Source organism: Epinephelus moara, chromosome 17 (assembly GCF_006386435.1).
Source record: "Epinephelus moara isolate mb chromosome 17, YSFRI_EMoa_1.0, whole genome shotgun sequence".
Classification (NCBI taxonomy): domain Eukaryota; kingdom Metazoa; phylum Chordata; class Actinopteri; order Perciformes; family Serranidae; genus Epinephelus; species Epinephelus moara.
The window spans coordinates 24,109,000-24,129,749 of record NC_065522.1 but is presented as its reverse complement, the minus strand read 5'-3'; the positions used below and the strand labels follow the sequence as shown (position 1 = coordinate 24,129,749).

General features: G+C 40.5%; 2 protein-coding genes across 3 annotated transcripts; one reads left to right on the top strand and one right to left on the bottom strand.

The window, feature by feature from the left end:
- Positions 1–5,509: 5,509 nt before the first annotated feature.
- smim20 (small integral membrane protein 20) lies at positions 5,510–8,857 on the bottom strand. Of its 2 annotated transcripts, XR_007571489.1 has the most exons (4): positions 8,651–8,857; positions 7,413–7,469; positions 6,445–6,550; positions 5,510–6,293 (listed from the first exon to the last, which is right to left on the bottom strand). XR_007571489.1 is itself a non-coding variant. In XM_050067714.1 (3 exons), the coding sequence occupies exons 1-3, from the start codon at positions 8,757–8,759 to the stop codon at positions 6,507–6,509; spliced, it is 210 nt and encodes a 69-aa protein (XP_049923671.1). In that variant the 5' UTR covers positions 8,760–8,854; the 3' UTR covers positions 6,300–6,506. The 2 variants fall into 2 exon arrangements, 1 of the variants encoding a protein (XP_049923671.1); XM_050067714.1 differs by lacking the exon at positions 5,510–6,293 and having other exon boundaries at positions 6,300–6,550; positions 8,651–8,854.
- A 25-nt stretch (positions 8,858–8,882) lies between these two features.
- man2b2 (mannosidase, alpha, class 2B, member 2) lies at positions 8,883–19,137 on the top strand. Its single transcript, XM_050067667.1, has 19 exons — positions 8,883–9,123; positions 10,484–10,630; positions 10,781–10,886; positions 10,972–11,144; positions 11,491–11,606; positions 11,730–11,907; positions 12,045–12,243; positions 13,380–13,570; positions 13,829–13,994; positions 14,304–14,440; positions 14,604–14,881; positions 14,975–15,166; positions 15,241–15,484; positions 17,385–17,495; positions 17,581–17,773; positions 17,849–17,995; positions 18,087–18,199; positions 18,326–18,443; positions 18,834–19,137. The coding sequence occupies exons 1-19, from the start codon at positions 8,914–8,916 to the stop codon at positions 18,935–18,937; spliced, it is 3,123 nt and encodes a 1,040-aa protein (XP_049923624.1). The 5' UTR covers positions 8,883–8,913; the 3' UTR covers positions 18,938–19,137.
- The last annotated feature ends 1,613 nt before the right edge of the window (positions 19,138–20,750 follow it).

Genomic DNA, 20,750 nt, shown 5'->3' with positions numbered 1-20,750 from the left:
TGGCACACAGCTTTTATTTTGAAGTGGCGTTTTCTGCTGTAGATGGACAGCTACTTAACAGAGGCAGCAAACTAGCTCGCCAACATGGCCAAACTCAAGTATGACGCTGAATATATTCAACTGCGCAGACCTTGAACTAACAAGTAAGGACAAATCTAGAACCCATGGCTGGACCAGCTGGGAGCCACTGCTCTAAGGGTGCTTTCACACCTGCCCTGTTTGGTTCGGTTCAGCCGAATTCAAGCTTGTTTGCCGCCTAAGCGAGGTTCGTTTGGGCAGGTGTGAACACAGCAAAACAACCGGACTGAGACCTTCTTGAAGAGGTGGTCTCGGTCCGGTTCCACACGAACTCTGGTGCGGTTCGTGTGTGGTGAGAATGTGTTCCGACCTGGATCCTAACCAACTGCAGTCACATGACACATTGTTTGGGTTAAACATGAGCATGTTACAGTCCTGGAGGATTATTAATGTGCACCTCCTCCTGTACTGCCTTAATATGCACATTCAGCACATCCAATGCATCAAAACATTGTTTTCTAGTTGGAGCCGCGCCTCGTTTTCAAACTGTATGGTTTGACTAAAATGAACAATGACAGCAATATAGTCCACGATGAGCAGCGCTAAAATCAACCTGCGTAGTTGTCCCTCCATTGTGACATTAGAAAGTGTCACATTTATCTTGCAAGTGTACTCTTCTTCAACGCTTTGTTTACTTCCTGGATTTTTCCCACATGGAAATTTTGACTAATCAAGAGCACCTTTCTCACACAAGGCATCTGATCTGGTCCTCTTGTAAATGCTGCCGTGAGAACACAAACCAACTCTTTGTAACAAAATTAGTTCCTGATTCGGACCAAAGCAAGACAACTCTCGGTCTGAAAGCGCCCTAGCATGAACATGGCACTAGCTACTTCTTGGCTTGTAACGTTAGCTTCGTGGCTATGCTTTTTATTATGAAACAAGCTGAAAAATAAAGCCAACAAGCGAGTGCCAAAAACTGCAGTTCCTCGAATGGCCACTTGAGGCTGACTCCAGAAGTGAGTCAATCCCCAGACTTTCATGTTAAAATGCCCAACTTTACAGCAGAAACAAACATGTTTACAGCCTGGTACAAAACAGTTTGGTCTCAACAACTGTACGGGGGGTTGAACTTTTATTTAACTCACCAGTTTTAATGTTATTACGGCTTAAAGTTACGCATAATTAAGGGTGTGGCCACTTTGAGTTACAGGCTGTCCGCGAGGCATCACCACAGTCTATGCGTCAGTCCAGATGTGGTCACTTTGGGTCAATTCTAGCTCCAAAAAATCCGAGATGGAAAAAATACCAAACTTCAAGCTTCAAAATGGGAGTCCACAAACCAGTGGGTGACATCACCATAGCTACATCCATTATTTTATATGTTATATGGTACTAAAAATTACAAACATTTAGACTGAAGCTCTGAATTCTTTTGCATGACTGTCTCTTTCATATTTCCTGGTTCTTATAATGTGGACATATTGATGTGGGACCTTTTTTGAGCTATAAATGGCCTCTTTATGGACTGTATTTTATATTTATGTTGACTTTAATAGCTTTGAATCATCTGATATACAGTACAATATATAAATAAATCTACAGATTACTGCCTTTTTTCTTTAAGAGGGCAATAAGTAACTAAATGTTGATCCATAAAACTGCATTGAAGTTATGAATCCACTTACTTTGATGTTAACATGTGAGCGTACACCTCATTAATTAATTCTGTATTTGCAAATAAACCTAAAAAGGAACAAGAAGTCCTCCCTCACTTCAAATAGAAATGAATGCCACAGTTCTCTGTCTTCAATTACAGAGCGTGTCATCGAGAGGCTCTTTAGAGCGCTCCGGAGTTCTTGTTTTTGTTCACTTGTTATTTTCTGTTTCTATTTTCCACACTTGACTGGAGCGAGGCGTTTGCTCTGCTGCTCGTAATTCACATCCCACCCCTTCCCGTACGCTCTCCGCTGTTACTCCAACCCCCGTGGCCTGTCTGTCAACCCTTGTTCCCATGGCAATTAGTTAGAAACCTTGGCCAATTATGTGCCGCTCTTGAACACACACCTAACAAACTGCTCGGAGCGACGATGTGCCACCACTCTCTGGGACCTGCCTCAATGGCTGGGGGAGATTTGTGTGATGGGTTAATAGTGGGATAGTAAAAGTGCTGCGAAGGCGACATTGTTGAGTTCATGTTGGTTTATAGCGCGCTCTGACCCTATTGAATGTTTTATAGTGATGGGTGTCTATCTACATAGCCAGCTGAATGGGACAAGGGCCGCAGAAAGAGGGCCCGACAACAGAGCCATAAAAGCCTGGTGCAGACTTTAAGGCCTGCTGCTGAAAGGACAGGCGTACGGAGTGAGCTCAGAATGAAATGTCACAGTGATTCACTGATTCACAGCCAGGCGGGACGAGAAAGCCGAAGGCCGTGCTGCACAACCTGTTACATACTTTGCCAGGCGAAGCAACAGAGATTGAGTGTCTCTCTATTCTGTGTGTAGGTGACGCGTCCCCTCAAGAATGCGGTTCTCTTCCTCTCGCCGTTCGCTTCAATTTCCCCTCTGGTTGCTTACTTCACTCACACAGCCGAGGAGCTGTCGCTTGAGGAATCTGGAAAACACCAGCGGGGAATGAGAGGAATTTCTGCTTTTCGTTTTCCCTTAACCACCCCCTCACCCCTTGCTCTCTTTACTTTGGACGCCTCTGCACAGCCGGGCTCTTGAGTTTTCTCTTGTTTCTGAATGCAGCCCAACAATAACAACCTCTCATAAACAATGGGGCTTGTTGATTGGGGGGTTTGAGAAGGAAAGTGGCCGCTGCTGGCCCGTGCAGTCTGTTTCGCTGGCAGCAGGCCTCACGAATGTCCGAAAGTACAGGCTGCATCGGGGACTGTGAAAGATTTAAGGGCAACTTTAAAAATGCACCATCTCTGAAGGACCATAAACACATGCTTTAGTTCTTTCTTAATCTATCTTTCCTCCAAGAGGACTTTGATGGACCAAGCTCTGAAAGGGGATGCTGGTCAATGTCAGGAAACCACAAAAGTACAGGGGAAAAAAAATTGGAGCTCTCTGCTTTTACAGCACCCATGGACTCGTAAAGGGAGTCTGGATCGCATCGAGTACGATTCTGAACAAGACGACCACGGAGCTCTGCCCCCGTCTTTTTCAGCCTATGGGCAAAACACAGCCAGAGTCACATGCCACTTTACACAGCGGGGCAACAGTTAAACCCTGTGTCTCTCCGTGACAGAGAAATGATAATGCAGAGTGATGTGTCCTGGAATAACTCTGTCTCTACTATTTCCATTTTGGAAGATGATACTGCACATTACTGGACATTATCCCTCATCTGCTGAACCGTTTTTATGACTCTTATATCAACTAAATCAAAATAAAATGTCAAAAGAGATTCTTGTGAATAGGATGGGTAAACAAACCACTGTATTTTATTATAATTTCCTGCAGGCTGCATACCAAGGCAAGGATTTTGGAAATAAGAAAGTTTTTCCAAAATATCTAAGATGCACAAACAAAACATTTCACAGTCCAGAGCCTTTTGTGGGCACAGATAAGGTAGGAGCTCCCCCTAGTGGACAAAAATAGAACTAGCACCAGCTCATCCAGGGTCCAGAGTGTCTACTCTTATGACATAAATGTTTGTTTTTATTTACCAATATCAAATAATAATTGACAACCAACTATTACTCATGAAATACTTAACAAAATTATTCAAGAATTCATTTTAAACTTTTAAAATTACACCAAAGCACTGATAACATATCCATTGAAATGGGAAATAATGTAAGATAATGTGATGTGTCACACCTATAATTCCCATGCGCGAACAGCAACAGAAAGTTTTTTTTTCTTCAAAATTACATTAAATTAGTTTTTTAGGTAGAGTTTGCCTCTTTATTTAGGAAATGGGTGTGCACAACATACTGATACAGTCAATTAAAAATTAATTCATAACTTTTGGTATAGGCCCAGTTGAATATTGCAATAATAATGTGTGGTAATCACAAAATCCCATGGCACACCTGGTTTACAAGTATCAGACACTTAAATTTAATGCGTTTATTTAACCTTTTCAAGATAATTTTAAACCGAATTCAAGACTTATTTTTGGATAACTCATCTCTTTCATAGTGAAGCGTTGCAAGTAATTATAAAGAGAAGTCTGTGGTGCCACGCAGAGGCAGGTTTTATGTAGGAATATGGTTATTAGACTGAGTTGTGTTAAAGCTACATTAAACCAAAAGGTAAGTGCAAGTTTAACGATTTGTAACATCAGAAATGTGGACTTAAACACAGAAGAGCTTGACTCATTTTGACAACAAAAAAAAAAGAAAAAAAAAAAAGATAAGATGGATAAATCTCATTCTTGAGAACTGTGACAAAACCTTATTTTTGGGGACTATTTACGTTTATTTATTGTATTTATGATTGTTGGGTTAATGCTTGATTTCTCTACTTATAAAACTGTATCTTGATACTTGATTTAATGCATGCTTTTTTTCTATTTACAGACAATTAGACCAGATTGAGGAGGAACAAAGGCAGGACACTCCCTTCTCCCCTCGCACTACCTTCCCCTTGATGTAGAGAGATATCATTGAATTAAACTGTCTGTTATGGGGTGTGGATATTGCTATTATTAAATCCAAGAAGCAATTCAGCTCTCTTGTGTGTGGTGTATCTGCTTATTTGCAGTCAACCTAACTTTGGGGGTTTTTGGGGGGTTTATTCTTCAATTAGGGTGGGAAAATAAGTTTTAAAAGATCAAAGTCTGGACTATTAAACCTTGTAACTGGCCAACCTCCCCAAGATTTAATTTTTTCTTAAATACCATACATTATGGATGTCAGAGGTACGATCTGACGGAGGTGATGTCTTACAGAATTGACAAAAAATTAGATATATTTATTCATTTCACTGCAGTTGTAGTGAGGAGCCCATTTATTTTTCATACCTGCGAAAAGTTCTCTTAATGCTCATCAAAATACTCATTTTCAAACCAAAATTTGTATTTAGTTTTGATTTAGAGGGGCTGTGAAGTCGACATGTCATGTTAAGGAGACACACCCAATATCAATATTATTTAATGAATTTATTAAAAAATAGAAAGCTTACCAGTACTTGAGCAGCATTTACACCTTTTTGGAAACCAGGAAGTGAGATAGGAGTCTCTAGGATGTAGCGAACACCTTATATGCCTGATAAAATAAGGTTATCGTAGAGTTTAAAAATATCAGGGACACATCTTCAAAGGGCTAAAAGTTTCACACAAAAAAATATTTTTAACAAAGATGTATACAGCAGTACATTTTTACACTGGCCTCATCAGAATATACTGTTAGTTTTAGATTTTGAAGCCTTTTAACACATTTTTTTTTTATTGTTTGAAAGTGTGAACTCTTGTCTGGACCAGGCTATTTTCTGGCACAGGGCAAGTTTAAAATAACAAAAGCAGATCAAGAATATTTTAGAAATCATATTTATTTCATGTAAATAAATCCTTTAAAAATAATGCTTCACACCCAAAACAGTTTTTTAGTGTGTTGATAAGTTACAATTTTGAAGGTTTTTCTCAGCAGGACATGAAAGAATGTGATAAATGAAATTAAATAAAATGTTTGTGGCGATTAAGACCTCAAAAATTCAAATGTACCACAATTGAATGTCTTTTAAAGCCTAATATTTATAAAACTGAGGACATTGTGACACTTTTTAAGGACCTGCAGACACTTCATCTTGGACGTTTAAAACCTGGGTCTTCAACAGGGGGTCAGCGACCCCTAGAGGGTCCTCAGGGTTACTGCAGGAACATTGACTGACTGAAAGACACATTAACATGGATCCAAGATATTATAAGCAAAGATTCATGCTAATTGTTACCCATGATTCCTTGTGCAATCATATTAGCTGATAATATCATATAATCTACATAGTGAGGGGTCCCTGCTCCGTCTCTCTTTCAGCTAAAAAATATTAAAGACCCCTGATTTATAAGATAAGTGAATTGTAGTAGAAAGTAAACATGACGCTACTTGTCTCATGTCTGTCACCCTCTGTGTAGATTACTTTGTTTCACATCACCATACCCATCAAAGCAAAACTGATATTAACAAGTCATTTAGAGATTTTTTTTTTAGATGAATGAGCTTTACACTTTATTTTTAAGATTTAAGGAAACACTTAACAACCAAAAAAACAAACACACTCTGGAAAACATTCACTCACGCGCACACCAAGCACTCANCAAAACTGATATTAACAAGTCATTTAGAGATTTTTTTTTTTTAGATGAATGAGCTTTACACTTTATTTTTAAGATTTAAGGAAGCACTTAACAACCAAAAAAACAAACACACTCTGGAAAACATTCACTCACGCGCACACCAAGCACTCATCAAACAGGCGCTCTCTGATAGAAGTCCTCATCAGTGTCAGTGGGATCAGTGGAGCAGCCGCTGGTCGTCATTTGCCTGCAGGCTTGAATGGATCCGACCATATCTTCACACCTGCAGATTAACAAAATAAACAGTGTGAACGTGTGTGTAGCAGCAACATTACACCACTGACATCTCTCACATCTAAAGACAATGTGCGCTTTGAAGTTACACACGATAATACTTTGCAAAGACTGAGTCACTATCTTTAAGACCACAGCTAGATTCCCTTTAAGATTATTCATCCTCCTTCTCCTGGTGTAAATATTACAGCAAACTACCATCAAGAAATACGACATATTATTAATTCCTTACGTGTCTATAAATACACATAACTCACATAAGAAAAACAAGACAAGAGGCGTCATATGTTGACAGTATTTTTGCCAATTCGGCGTCTGTATTTGTGTAAAAACTTTTCCATTTTGTCATCTCAACTCGTGACCACCCTCTGTTGGTTAGCTGTGCTATTTTAGTGGGAGGAGACCGTGGAAATAAGAAGATAACTGTTTCATAAATTAGGATTTGTCACTGAAATTAGTGCTGGTTGGTGGCTCAGATACATGAAGAATTAAAACTCTTGTCTGCTCCACAACCCCATGGACTTCATGAACTTAAATATTTGCACGAGCCAAGACTAAAAAATGTTGTTGTTTTTTCTAACTACGACAGACAAAAAATAAAAAGGAAACAGAACTGTGTTGAGCCGCTCCATGTGTGTATGACAGACGTGTGCATGAGAAGTCTTTGCAAAATACATAAAATCCCATTAAAGTCCAATATCTTCTGACTGATTGCAAAAACAAAAAAGGATGATAACCCCAGCACACTGTCTTGCTCACTATTGGTACATTCATCTACAACATTTCAGTCTACACAACCTTCAGCAGGTATAATACACCTGTTCAGACATAACTCTACTCTGTGCTCTTACCGACAGGTTGAACATCCGCCTGGTTGACTCCTGCCCGGTTCGACTTTTGGACACTTCCTAGCAAAGAGAGAAAAGTACAGTATTCTCAGAAGAAGATTGTGGTGGTCAACATCAATGTCAGGAACAAGAGTTTCACACTGCAGCTTTGTCTCTCTCCTGTGTCTGCGGAGCTGTCAGTAACACTGGAAGACGTTTATCCACGATCTGCTGTATATCCTGACTACAGCTTTCCATCTGAGCTGGCCACAACTATAAAGACTGTCCAATAAGTAGTGGTGGAAGACCATAAAATCACTTATGGTCATGTTTTCTAATGTTTGTTAAAAGCCGAGCAGCTGCGTTTTGCACTAGCTGAAGCTGTGAGATGTCTTTTTGGCTCAACCCTGAGTAATTTAACCATGAAGAAATTAAAGCATGGATGACCTTCTCAAGATCGTGCAGAGAGAGAAAGGATCCGATAGAAAGGGGACTGGACAATGCTTGTAATTTGTTTTTCAAAGGAGAGGTCACTGTGAAACACCACAGCAAGGTTTGGCTGCAGGTTTGACAGTTGCATTTATCTTATTTTGTATGATCTTACATGTTTATTGTGCTTACTTATAACAGCAACTGTAACGTATGCCAATTTTCCCCTGGAGATTACTTAGTTACTTTCCACCACTGCTAATAAGTAGCTGTATAAAACACACAGTGAAACCACTACTATTTAGCTGGATGAATTTTCTTGGCATCACTCTGTCTTTCAGTATTAGTTGGGCTAACTAACTTACATGTTTAAGGTCTGAGAATAATAGAAAGAAAACATCACTGCAGTTAGAAACTCCTATTTCTGGCTTGCAAGTTTAAGTGAACACTTTTAACTCCAGCTACATTTAGCTGTATAGTTTATATAACATTAAATTTATGTTTATTCTCGTTTACTATTATTTGTTGTGTCTTTTGGGAAGATAGAGCCCCAATATAATATGTTAAATGAATGAGAAAACACTGAGAAAGTGCCATGAAACATGTTAGCTAACTAGCATGCTAGCTAAAACAACCTATTAGCCAGTTAGCTAACGCTAGCTAAGTAAAGCTAATTATTCGTTACGTAAATCAACATTGAGCTGAGCTGTAACGCTGCCTGTAAAGAATTAAGCACAATGCTAAAGTCTTTACACGCAGAAACATATTAAATGTCATTATTAAACTGTCTTTATGTGTAAATGAAAGTTTAATAAGAGCCGTTAGCTACTTACTGTACTCATCTTTGTGCGCGAGCGGGTAGAAGAATATGGGGTAAAACGCGGCAGCAACGGCCGTTACAAATCCTCCAAATATCAACGCTATTCTTTTATTTTTAGACATTTTTAATGTTGCATGAGGTGAAACACCCTCACCTCCAAGTGTTCGCAGTGTTTACATTTAATGTTTCCGGTTTAAAGGTCACCGAAAAACACGCGTTAGTTAAAAAGTGGCTAGTTTGGTTCTTCAGGGCTTCCGTAGCGGAGTCGTCAGTCACATGCTGCAGCACAACAATAATAAGGAAGTCTGTGTGAAGACTGGAGAAGTTATTGATCGTTTGTCTCGTTTTATGAGATATAAAATGAGACTTTTAGTGGGTTTTGTGCTTTTTGTTTTCTGCTGTTGCTCAGCAGGAGGAAACGAGACCATTCAAACGTTTGTTATTCCTCACAGTCACATGGATGTTGGCTGGGTGTACACTATTCAGGTAGGTTTCTGTCACCATATTCTCTTTATAAAGTGTTAAACCTGACAAGAACATAGTGCACAGCTTCTCACAAACCGTGCAAAAGTTTAAGGCAGGTGTAAAGACCTTGCTGTGCAGTATAACTACCTTGTGACATTAAACTGTCTTCCACAATCTCACCCTGGAAGCAGAGTTTGGCTGTTCCTCACCCAGTTTTAAGCCTCCTACACAGCTGTTTCTCCTTCAGTTAATGACTGTGTTTCAACCTACATGTGACATTGATGATCATCAGCAGCTGTTTGGTATAATTGGTTAATCATACACCTGACTATGATCTTACAAAATCGTTGACTTTGTGGAAATTACTGTTGTGGAAATGGCATTTTGTCACATTTTTCACATTCTCATATGTTGCCTGGCTAATGTCTCGCCTAATTTAGCATTAAATATGCACAAAATACACAACATAAAAAACAGGGAAAGCTGTCTGAGCATTAAGCTTGTTTACAGCAGTGTGCTGAGTTCACATTCAGTGGGCTAGAAGGACACACATATATAATAGCAACTGCAATAAGGTGATGAAAAAGTCCATAAAAACAAATAAGTAGCAGCAATGTCTGTCAAGAATTATTAACAGCGTTAAAAAAAACAGACTTAATAGATTTTTTTTACACACCAACTCAATGTGGTCTTCACAGGATCAAAAAAAAATAAAACATTAAGCATGGCTGAATGAACAAAATCGGCAACAAAGAAAATATAGCAAAAACCACACATAAAAGGCCACTCATTCATTTTTCTTTGTTCCTTTTGGTGTCAAATTAAGTGTGATAAAAATAAAGAATCACCCATATATGAGTAGTAGCGGAATATACTTTTAATTAAATAGGTATGTTTAAGTACAAACTCGAGGTACTTGAGTGTTTCCATTTTGTGCAGCTTTCTATTTCAACTTTACGACATCTCAGAGGCAAATACTGTACTTTTTACTCCACTACGTTTGTCTGACCGCTTAAGTTACTCTGAAGATTCATTTTCTTATATCCAGGGAAAACCATGTGTTGATGTTAAATGTTTGTGATAAACTGAAGGATGAAGTGTTCCTTTATGTGTGGGGAAAATTCTCCTGCTTCTTAAGCCAAATAAACTCTTTAAAAACCCTGTTGGATCAGCTGAAAAATGCATCGTCACAAAGCTAAACACAGGGCTGTTTTCTTGACAGCACGAAAAGATGACTCTTTTAGAGGTATCACAGCACAGCCACTCTACATCTACAGCAGTGAAACAAAGTGTAGTGGAGTTATGGTGTTAGTACTTTTACTCACGTCAGGGATCTGGATACGTCTTCCACCACTGCTCATGAGTGTGCATCTTCCCACAGGAGAGTATGCACGCCTATGCAGCCAATGTGTACACCAGCGTGACCGAGGAGCTGTCGAAGGCTGGAGACCGCAGGTTCATCGCTGTGGAGCAGGAGTTCTTCCGGCTGTGGTGGGACACTGTGGCCACGGACTCACATAAGAAACAAGTAAGGAAACAAGATGGCATGAAATAGTCTCAATTCTCTCAAAGGGATAGTCTGGATTCGTACATTCATAAAGTTTAATCAGTGAAAAAATTATTGGAGTGACCCTTTAAATACTCAGTGAATATTTAACATGCTTGGTTGGCTCTCCAGGTACGACATCTTGTAAAAGAGGGTCGACTTGAGTTCATCATCGGGGGCCAAGTGATGCACGACGAGGCTGTAACTGATCTAGACGATGAGATACTACAAATGACAGGTAGCCCAACACATGTCCACCCTCTGTAAACGTCAGTTTGAGAGAAGGAGACATGTAATGAATTTTTGTCAATGTGCTGTTTCAGAGGGACACGGTTTCCTCTACGAGACGTTCGGGGTGCGTCCTCAGTTCTCCTGGCACGTGGATCCATTCGGAGCCTCTGCGACCACGCCGGTGCTCTTTGCCCTGGCTGGGTTCAACGCCCACCTCATCTCCCGCATTGACTACGACCTCAAAGACAGCATGCAGAAAAACAAGGTACAAGTTGATGCTTCGGTCCAAATACGACTGCCATCAGTGAAGGGATTATTATTTAAAATTCACAACTTCAGTGTTGAAAACCCAAAGAACACACTCTTAAACCGCTTTTCTTACATTTTTATCAGATAAGTAAAATCAGTTAAAAAATTAAATACCTCAATTCATCAAGAATTTTTTTTTCCATTTTTGGATTCTTCGTCCATTCGTCCAAAAAAACGTTTTCTTCATGAATTTAACGTAACACAGGGTAAATAACTAATCACATTTTTATTTGGGGGTTTTGTATTCCTTTAAAATGGCACCTAATAGTCACAACAGGTTGTTTATCTTTTCTTTATTACAGAAACTACAGTTTGTGTGGAGAGGTTCTCCCTCTCTAAAAGAGAAGCAGCAGATCTTCACTCACACTATGGACCAGTTCAGCTACTGCACCCCATCCCACCTGCCATTCTCTAACAGGTACTCCATGTTTGGACTCGTTCTTGGTAACAGACAGAAGTGTCTTTACTCGCCATAATTATACTATACATACTCATAAAATTATTGAAAAGACATAAAAGGAAATCTGTTCTTACGTCTCAGCTCTGGTTTCTACTGGAATGGAGTTGCCTTGTTTCCGAATCCCCCGAAAGACGGAGTTTACCCCAACATGAGCCTACCCGTCACCAAGGAGACGGTGCACGCCTACGCCAAGACGATGGTGGAGAACATAAAGCAGAGGGCTGCATGGTTCAGGACGAAACATGTGCTCTGGCCATGGGTGAGTAAACGGAAACTAAGCATCAGTTTATAAAGCTATTAGAATTAATTTTCTTCAACATACCCTTGTGTCTCTGTGCACTTAACTAATACATGAACATGTCACTAAAATCCCGCTGCACTCTCCTCGTGTTTCAGGGCTGTGACAAGCAGTTCTACAACTCATCTGTCCAGTTCAACAACATGGACCCTCTGATGACGTACATCAACCAGAACAGCAAAGAGTTTGGGGTGACAGTCCAGTACGCCACTCTGAGTGAATACTTCAAAGCCATCTACCAATCAGGTCTCGTCTGGGAGCTCCGCAGCAGTGAGGATTTTCTACCATATTCCACTGGTGAGAATCTCTTGCCTTGGCGACAGTAGACGTGTAGTTCGGGTAAATGGCCACTGAGTTCCCGTCGTAAGCAGGGTTCGGTCCTGGGATTTTCCCAAGATCTGCATGCAGTCTCCGTCATAGTGCAATTTAGCGATGATAGCACAAGGTGTATCCCCTGGCTTCCTCGCCACAAGACTGTGGTGTGAGTGGTCAACTTTTACCTCTCCATCCATCTGAAGTGTCTCTCTTAGCAGTTCGGACAATGGCACGGGTGAACTGGAATCCGGTTGTTCTGGTACTTCCACGAGTTGCACATTCCTGCCTCTCATCCATCCTTCCATGTCCTTACGTTGTCCTTTCAGGTCCTCCATTACCTTTTTTGAGATAATTCACTGTAGTTTGGAGGGAGACCACTTCGTCTGACCAGATTGAGAGTCCTCCCTCAATGTCCTTCACGCCCCCCTTCCTTTGCTCGATTTTGGATCCTACAGCCGCGGCCTTAACCGATTGCAGTTCACTTTTTAGTGTCAAACTCTTCAGTTAGGGCATTCTACAGTTCCTGTCTTATCACCGCCAATATATCGGATCCCAGGGATGAGAGGATGTCCGACTTTATTGCCTCCAGGTCCACGTTTGTAACCTCTGACTTTGCCTTGGTAGCAGGTCGGACGGGTCTACCTGGAGTACTCTGTGCTGAAGCTTCAGGCCTTGTGCTGGAGGAGCTGGTGCACTTGTACTTACGGAGACATGCCGTTATTCATAACAATGATTCTCAACCAGCGTCAGAGTTTATAACTTCCTTGTCATGAATTCAGATAAACAAAATAGGATTACGTGCAGTGGATGCTGTTGCAGTGTCTTAATATTCCCAGCCCTGAGAAACACGTCTTACTCCATGTCTTGCTCAACAGCGCCCCCACTGGTGAGAAAATCTATCCTAAAACATGATACGAAGCATAACCAGCTTCACATGACAGAACGCAANGTGTCTTAATATTCCCAGCCCTGAGAAACACGTCTTACTCCATGTCTTGCCACTGGTGAGAAAATCTATCCTAAAACATGATACGAAGCATAACCAGCTTCACATGACAGAACGCAAGGAACACAATTTTTCTGTTGATATCATCTACCGTTACTGATGTATTCTCTAGAATCGCACCAGGCGTGGACGGGGTTTTACGCCTCCAGAAATGTTCTGAAAGGAGTGGCACGACGGGCCAGCTCACAGCTGCACGCAGCGGAGACTCTCTTCACCCGGTACCGAATCAGCTTCCCTGACGGACCTGTAGCGAAAGACTGGGCCCTGGACAAACTGAGGGCGCTTCGCTGGGCTGTCTCAGAGGTAATCTGTCGAAAATATTTGACTCCTTAAAAGGGTAAGTTTGGTATTTTTCAACCTGGACTCTATGTTGCCATGTTTTTGTGTCTGAGTGACTATTCCGAACAACTTCTAAAAGCAACGTCGATTTATGTCTGCTATAAGTGCTTGTTTCTGCCACTGACAGCTGTCGCTCACAGTCAAATACATGATAAAGATTAGAAAAATGAATTAGTATGTGTTTTTTTAACAGAAAATGTTGTTTACTGGTGTGTGTTTTAGGTCCAGCACCATGACGGCATCACTGGCACAGAGTCTCCCAAAGTGGCAGACATGTACCTGCAGCATCTCATGCAGGCCATGATGGGAGTGGAGGAGCTTCTGGCCGCGCTCTTCCTGCTGCCCCACAGCCTACCCAGCATCCTCAGCAGCCACTACCACAGACAAGGTGGTAACATTTTGCAGTTTACTTTAGCATGCTAACATTGGTGCTTTGAGCTGAATGCTAAGAAAAAGAAGTGATATTTTACCCCCTAAACGACCATTTGTAAATCAGTTACTCATCCCTCGTGTTTTCTGCGTTTTTGGATTCTTCGCTCACTGTGGAGGCGTGTGAGAAAAGCAAAGCTGTCTTCACGAATTAAGTGTACCACAGGGTGAATACTTGATATACAAATGACCATCTGGGGGGTGAAGTATTCCTTTAAACATATGAGTTACTGTCTAAACAACTGAGTCTTATATTTCCTCCTGCCAGCTGTTCATGAGGCTTTGGAGCAACATGTCATCGTTTACAACCCGTTAGCATGGAACATCACCACTATCGTCAACGTCACTGTAACCTTCCCCTCTGCAGCCGTCTTTGATGATGATGGACAGCCTGTCCCTGCTCAGGTCATTATTGACAACTGACTAACAAATGTGTAAATGTTTTGTCTTTAAATAAAAAGTATGCACTGAACTGTGGTTACATATGGCAGCTACCAGATAGCGTGAAATACAGATGAGATACAAGATGAGAAAATCTATATTATATACTGAATACTGTCTGTTACAGATCCAGAGGTCAGCACAGTCCAATGTGACCTATGACCTTTTCATTGTGGTGGAACTTGGAGGCCTTCAGCACAGGAAATACCTGATTAAGTTCTCAGACAGGAAATGCTCTCATAGGTTCAAGTGTGGCTCAACTTATGAAGCTAAAGGGGTTTTGTTTGAGCGACGCAACATCCGGGACTCGGCGACAGCAGGGAGGAGGCTCCTGCCTGTTCTGAGTGACTGTTACAAGCTGATGTTCGACCAGGATAGAAATCTACTGCACAGCATCACTTACCTGTAAGATTTAAGAGATCATGTTGCACTACATGCAGATATACTTAAGTAATACAGTACAACTCTGACCTCTGACCTCTATGTTATGCTTTGCAGTCAAGAAAAAAGAAGAGTAAGGATGACTCAGGACTTCTGGGAGTACCACGCAAACGGGGATGTAAAAACAGGGCCCATCTCTGATAACTACATCTTCAGCGCCAACGGCTCGGCTGTGCGCGCCTACAAGGCTGTGGAAATGGAGATCATCCCCGGGAAGATTGTGACTGAGATCAGGCAGCGCTTCTACAGGTGGGTAACTGATCAGTTGTAGTGCAGTAAAATGAACCATAACTGGCATTTACTCTTTACAATGCATCTTATAGAGAGGAGAGTGATAAAGACTACACCTACTCCATCACCACCCGAGTCCCAGCATGCTTTGGGAGCAGACCGCGGTGTCGTAGGCTGGAGCAGATGTACTTGCTGGGCCCCCTCCATCTCAACACAGAGGTCGTCCTCAGAACCAGCTCCTCCTTGAAGAACAACAGGACCCTGTTTACAGATGACAATGGCTATCAGATGTTGAAGAGGACGTACAGGAAGTTCACTAATAACACTTTAGCAAGAGTAAGTCCCTCGATTTATTCAAAATAATATATGCACACTAGTTTTATTAAAATTCTGTCTCTTTAAGCACCCTCTTCTAAAAAAGCCCAGTTTGCTGTGATCATCTGTGTGGTCAGCGTTTGCGGGTCTTCCATGTTTTGGCGTCTCTGCACTGCTAGATGACTGTAACAAGGTATCGCGGCGCAGATATGTTCTAGTAGGAATATGATCTGAAATAGGGAATCAACTGAAAAAATCAGCAACCAAGATGACATGTTTTGCTGATTTTAGCATGTAGCTACATGTAGCAGTGTAGTTGCACCCAGGGAATGACTGGAACAGAGTATAGCTATACTATCTACCATGAAATATCACCAGTAAAAGCTTCTAAACCAAAATCTTCACAACTGGGCATGTTCTAGACGGAATATGACCGGAAATTGGGAAAAAATGAACAACACTAGCTACCAAGATTAACTGTTTCCCGTACATTAGCGTGTAGCTACAAGTAGCAGTGGACTTGCAGCCAGACAATGACTGTAATGGAGTAAACCAGCCATTTTTTCTGTGGAATATCATTAATAAAAGCGTCTAAACCAAAATTTTTACATCCAGATATGTTCCTGCACGAATGTGGTCCAAAATTGGGGAAATATTAACAACACTGGCATCCAAGATTACATGTTCCCTGACAATAGCATGTAGCTACATGTAGCAGTGTACTTGCAGCTTGGAAATGATGATACCGGATTATAGCAGTATTTTCTACTGTGAAAAATAACCAATAAAGCTTCTGAAACAAAATATTCACAATCTAACATGTTCCAGCAGGAAATTGACAACAAAACAGAGAGAAATTAACAACATCAGCAACCAAGACTACATGTTTCCTTGATGTTAGCATGTAGCTACATGTCACATTATACTTGCAGCCGCGAGAATGACTCCAATGGAGTAAAGTGGCACTTTCTATTGTGAGAAATCATCAATTAAAGCTTCTAAACCATAATTTTTACACCTTGACATGTTCCAGCAGGAATGTCATTTGAAATCAGGGAGAAAATAACATCATCTGCAATCAAGATTACGTTTCCCTGTTGTTAGCATGTGGCTACATGTTGCAGTGTTTGTAATGTAAACAGCTTAAGTACCATGCCTGAAGCAGATGAACATATAAAGGAATCTGTCATGATCGGATACCAGCAAATCATGTAGTTTTGCTGATGTTAGCATGAAGCTACATGTAGCAGTGCACTAGCAAGCAGGGAGTGACTGTAACAGAATATAGCAGCACTTTCTACCATAAAAAAAAATCACCAATATTCACAACTGGGCATGTTCCAGACAGAATATGATCGGAAATCGGGGAAAAATGAACAACATCTGCAACCAGGGTTTCACATTCCCTCATGTTAGCATGTAGCTACATGTAGCAGTGTACTTGCAGTCCGGAAATGACACAGACCACAGCGGTATTTTTTACTTTGGAAAATCAACAATAAAAGCATCAAAACACAACTGGACATGTTCCAGCAGGGATATGATCCAAAATCAGGAGAAATTAATAACATCGTCAGCCAATATTCCCTGCTTCCCTTAGTTAGCACGTAGCTACATGTAGCAGCGTGGGCTATGTAATGTAAACACTTTCCATAGCTTGTCTGGAGCAGATGACCATTAAAGAAATCTGACAGAAGCTTGTCACAAAAGTAGATAAAAACGATGGAAACAGTATTCAGAACAGTCTGAAGCCTGAGGGTTTTGCTTACTGCAATCATGTTGATATACCTTTACCTCATTATTTGAAATTTTGGTCATATACATCCAACACTGTAACATCATATATATGACAGAATAGAAGGGAAGACATAATAGGCCCAATTTAAATGAGTAGAATAATCTTATAATATTCATTTTGCAGAACTACTTCCCCATGGTTCGGGCAGCGTACATTGAGGATGAACTCAGCAGACTGGTGCTGGTCAGCGACAGAGCTCACGGTGTGTCCAGCCAAGCTAATGGACAACTAGAGGTACCTGAAGGCAACACAAATATTTATCAGTCTGTCTCTACCTACACAGAAACACACATCAACCTCCTCTTTCTTTCCCCCTCAGGTCATGCTCCATCGGCGTCTTTGGAACAACCTACCCTGGAACCTCGGCTACAACCTGACCCTCAACGACAGCACCGTCGTACGACCCACCCTGTGGATGATGCTGGGCTCCATCAGTGACACGTCCAAGCTTTACCAGAGGGAGGCAATAGAGCTGCAGCACAGGCCTGTCGTCATGCCCATAGACCAGCCTCGTGAGTGCTCATCTTTTTAAAGGGGTTTTAGGGGTTGAGTTTTTATCAGTTAATTTGTTTCTCTTGCACACTCAGAGAGGCCCTGGCAGAAGAAGGAACCCAGAGGAAGTTCTCCTTTGCGTCCAGTGGTCCTGCCACCCAACCTCCACTTGCTCAGCCTCAGTATCCCTGGATGGAACTACAGCTCTGATCACGATGTTCACCTCAGACACATAAACTCAGGTCGGCTGTCAGAAGGTTTTTTAAGTCCTCGCTGACTTTTCTCAGGGGATTAAGTCCTAAAAAAAAAGTTTGTTGTATGATACTCATCTAGGTAAGGACTTGCACTCGGAGCCAGACTACAACCGAGTCCTGTTGAGAATCATGCATCTCTTTGAGGACGGAGAAGACCCCGAGCTTTCAAAGCCGGTCACCATAAACCTGAAGGTGCAACAAAAACCCGTACTGTCTCCATATTAATGTCATCATGAGGAAAGCCTCGGATTGTGATATTTTTAAAATAGAACTTACATCATCTTTTTCTTTTTCATTGGTCATTTCCTGTGTGAACAGGAAGTTCTGCAGGGCTTAGGGGAAGTAAAAGTGCTGAAGGAGCGTTCTCTCACAGGAACCTGGGATATCGCCCGTCTGCAGAGGTGGAAGTGGAGGACCGCGGACGACTTCGAAACAAGTGGGAAATTCTTGGTTTTGTGTCATTGACATTTAAATACATTTAAAATAGGGATGTTCCCTGATGACTAATGTCCCTGACGTCTGAACGGAAGTTTAAACTTAGACATGTCGACCAGTCCAAGAGTAAGAAAACTCAATTTAGTCTCTAAGGTTAAACATTGTCTTGTTAGCTTAGTAGCTAACAGAAGCTCGACTAGGAGGACATGAAATTTTAGCGCAAATTTGACTGTCTAGTACTTCTGGTTTCGACAAGCAATGGCAACAGTGCTCAATTGACTGGTCACGCACATCCCCAATTTGAACAATCTTATATCAATATGTACATTTGATGAAATTCTAGTTCTCTCATCTCTGACGTACCTTGTTGTTTGTGTTTTCTTCCTCTCAGGTAATGAAAGGTGTTGCGGTGTCAGAGATGAGCCTTTCACTGTGACCATCTCGCCCAAAGAGATCAGGACCTTCTTCGTTCACTTCTCCTCCAGGAACTTTTAGACTGTCTTCTGTGAAGAGAGTCGATATGTAGACATGATATGACAATGCTTTTAAAGGTTTGATTTTTTGCTACACTGATAATTAATGCTCTTTTTGCACTTTACGATGATTATATGAGAAGCACTGATGTGTTGATGAGGTGCGTGTTCTCACTTTGAGTCCCTGTTGACTTGCACTGAATAAAGTGATTATTTTTGTCATGTTTGTTCAAATGTGTGTGTTAAATGAACCAACCAACACCACAGCAAAGTTTGTCTGATATTGGGGGTTTGATGAGAAATCCAAACACAACGTAGAATAAAATAGATAGACCAAAGAATATTTTCTACTGTAGAAATAATCTCTATGAAAACTGTTGAAATGTTCACCTCCATGTACTGCATTGTTTTGCTTAGCTTATCTTTGCTCAGCTTAGCTTTGCTTAGCTTATCTTATATTAGTTTAGCATGAAAATCAGAAGCAGGGGAAAAGAGGTAACTGGCTTTGTCTGAAATTTAAAAAATATGCCAAATAGTACCTTTAAAGTTCAATAATTAACTTGTTAGATTTCATTTGTTAATCCAACTCTAAAAGCATAAATTAGTTGTGGTTTCACAGGAAGTTAAGAACCCCAACACGTGCCTTTATGCTAGGCTAAGCTAATCATCTCCTGGCCCTTGTTTAGCTAACTCTCAACAGACACAGAGTGGTGTCACTATTCTCAGCTTACTCTCTGCAAGAAAACAAGTGAATGTCTCAAATGTTAAATTCTGTCTCTTCCCTTGTTCAATGACTACAGAATTTATTGTTTAAACCCAACTGTGTCATAGTTTATTCGTAACTTCAGCAGACAGGTTAACAACATTGCAGCCTAGCCTGTTTACTCTGGGTGCATCACTCAAAACGGTTCGTGTTACAACACTTGTGTAGCAGCTCTCCTGCAACATAAACAATAGTTCCTAGGGAACATATGTAAACAATAGCTCCTACTGTTACATCAAAGGCCCAAGTGTACTGGTTAGAAAGCTAAGCTAGTAAGATCACTAAGGAGGATTAGGGCCATGTCGAAGGAAAAAAAAATCTTAGATTTCGAGAATAAGTAAATCTACGACAAGTCATAATATTACGAGAATAAAGTCGTAAATGTACAAGAATAAAGTCATAATATTACGAGAATAAAGTCAAATTTACGAGAACAAAATCATAAATGTGCAAGAATAAAGTCATAATATTAGGAGAATAAAGTAAAGTCTACGAGAATAAAGTCGTAAATGTACAAGAATAAAGTCATAATATTACGAGAATAAAGTCAAATTTATGAGAATAAAGTAAATCTATGAAAATAAAGTCATATGAGAATAAAGTAAAATCTATGAGAATAAAGTCGTAAATGTACAAAAATAAAGTCATAATATTACGAGAATAAAGTCAAATTTATGAGAACAAAGTCATAAATCTACGAAAATAAAGTCATAATATCACGAGAATAAAGTAAAATCTACAAGAATAAAGTCGGAAATGTATGAGAATAAAGTCATAATATTATGAGAATAAAGTCAAATTTACGAGAACAAAGTCGTAAATGTACGAAAATAAAGTCATAATATTACGAGAATAAAGTCATAATATTACGAGAATAAAGTAAAATCTACGAGAACAAAGTCGTAAATGTACGAGAATAAAGTCATAATATTACGAGAATAAAGTAAAATCCACGAGAACAAAGTCGGAAATGTACGAGAATAAAGTCATGATATTACGAGAATAAAGTAAAATCTACAAGAATAAAGTCATAATTCTACGAGAGTAAAGTCGTAATTCTACAAGCATAAAG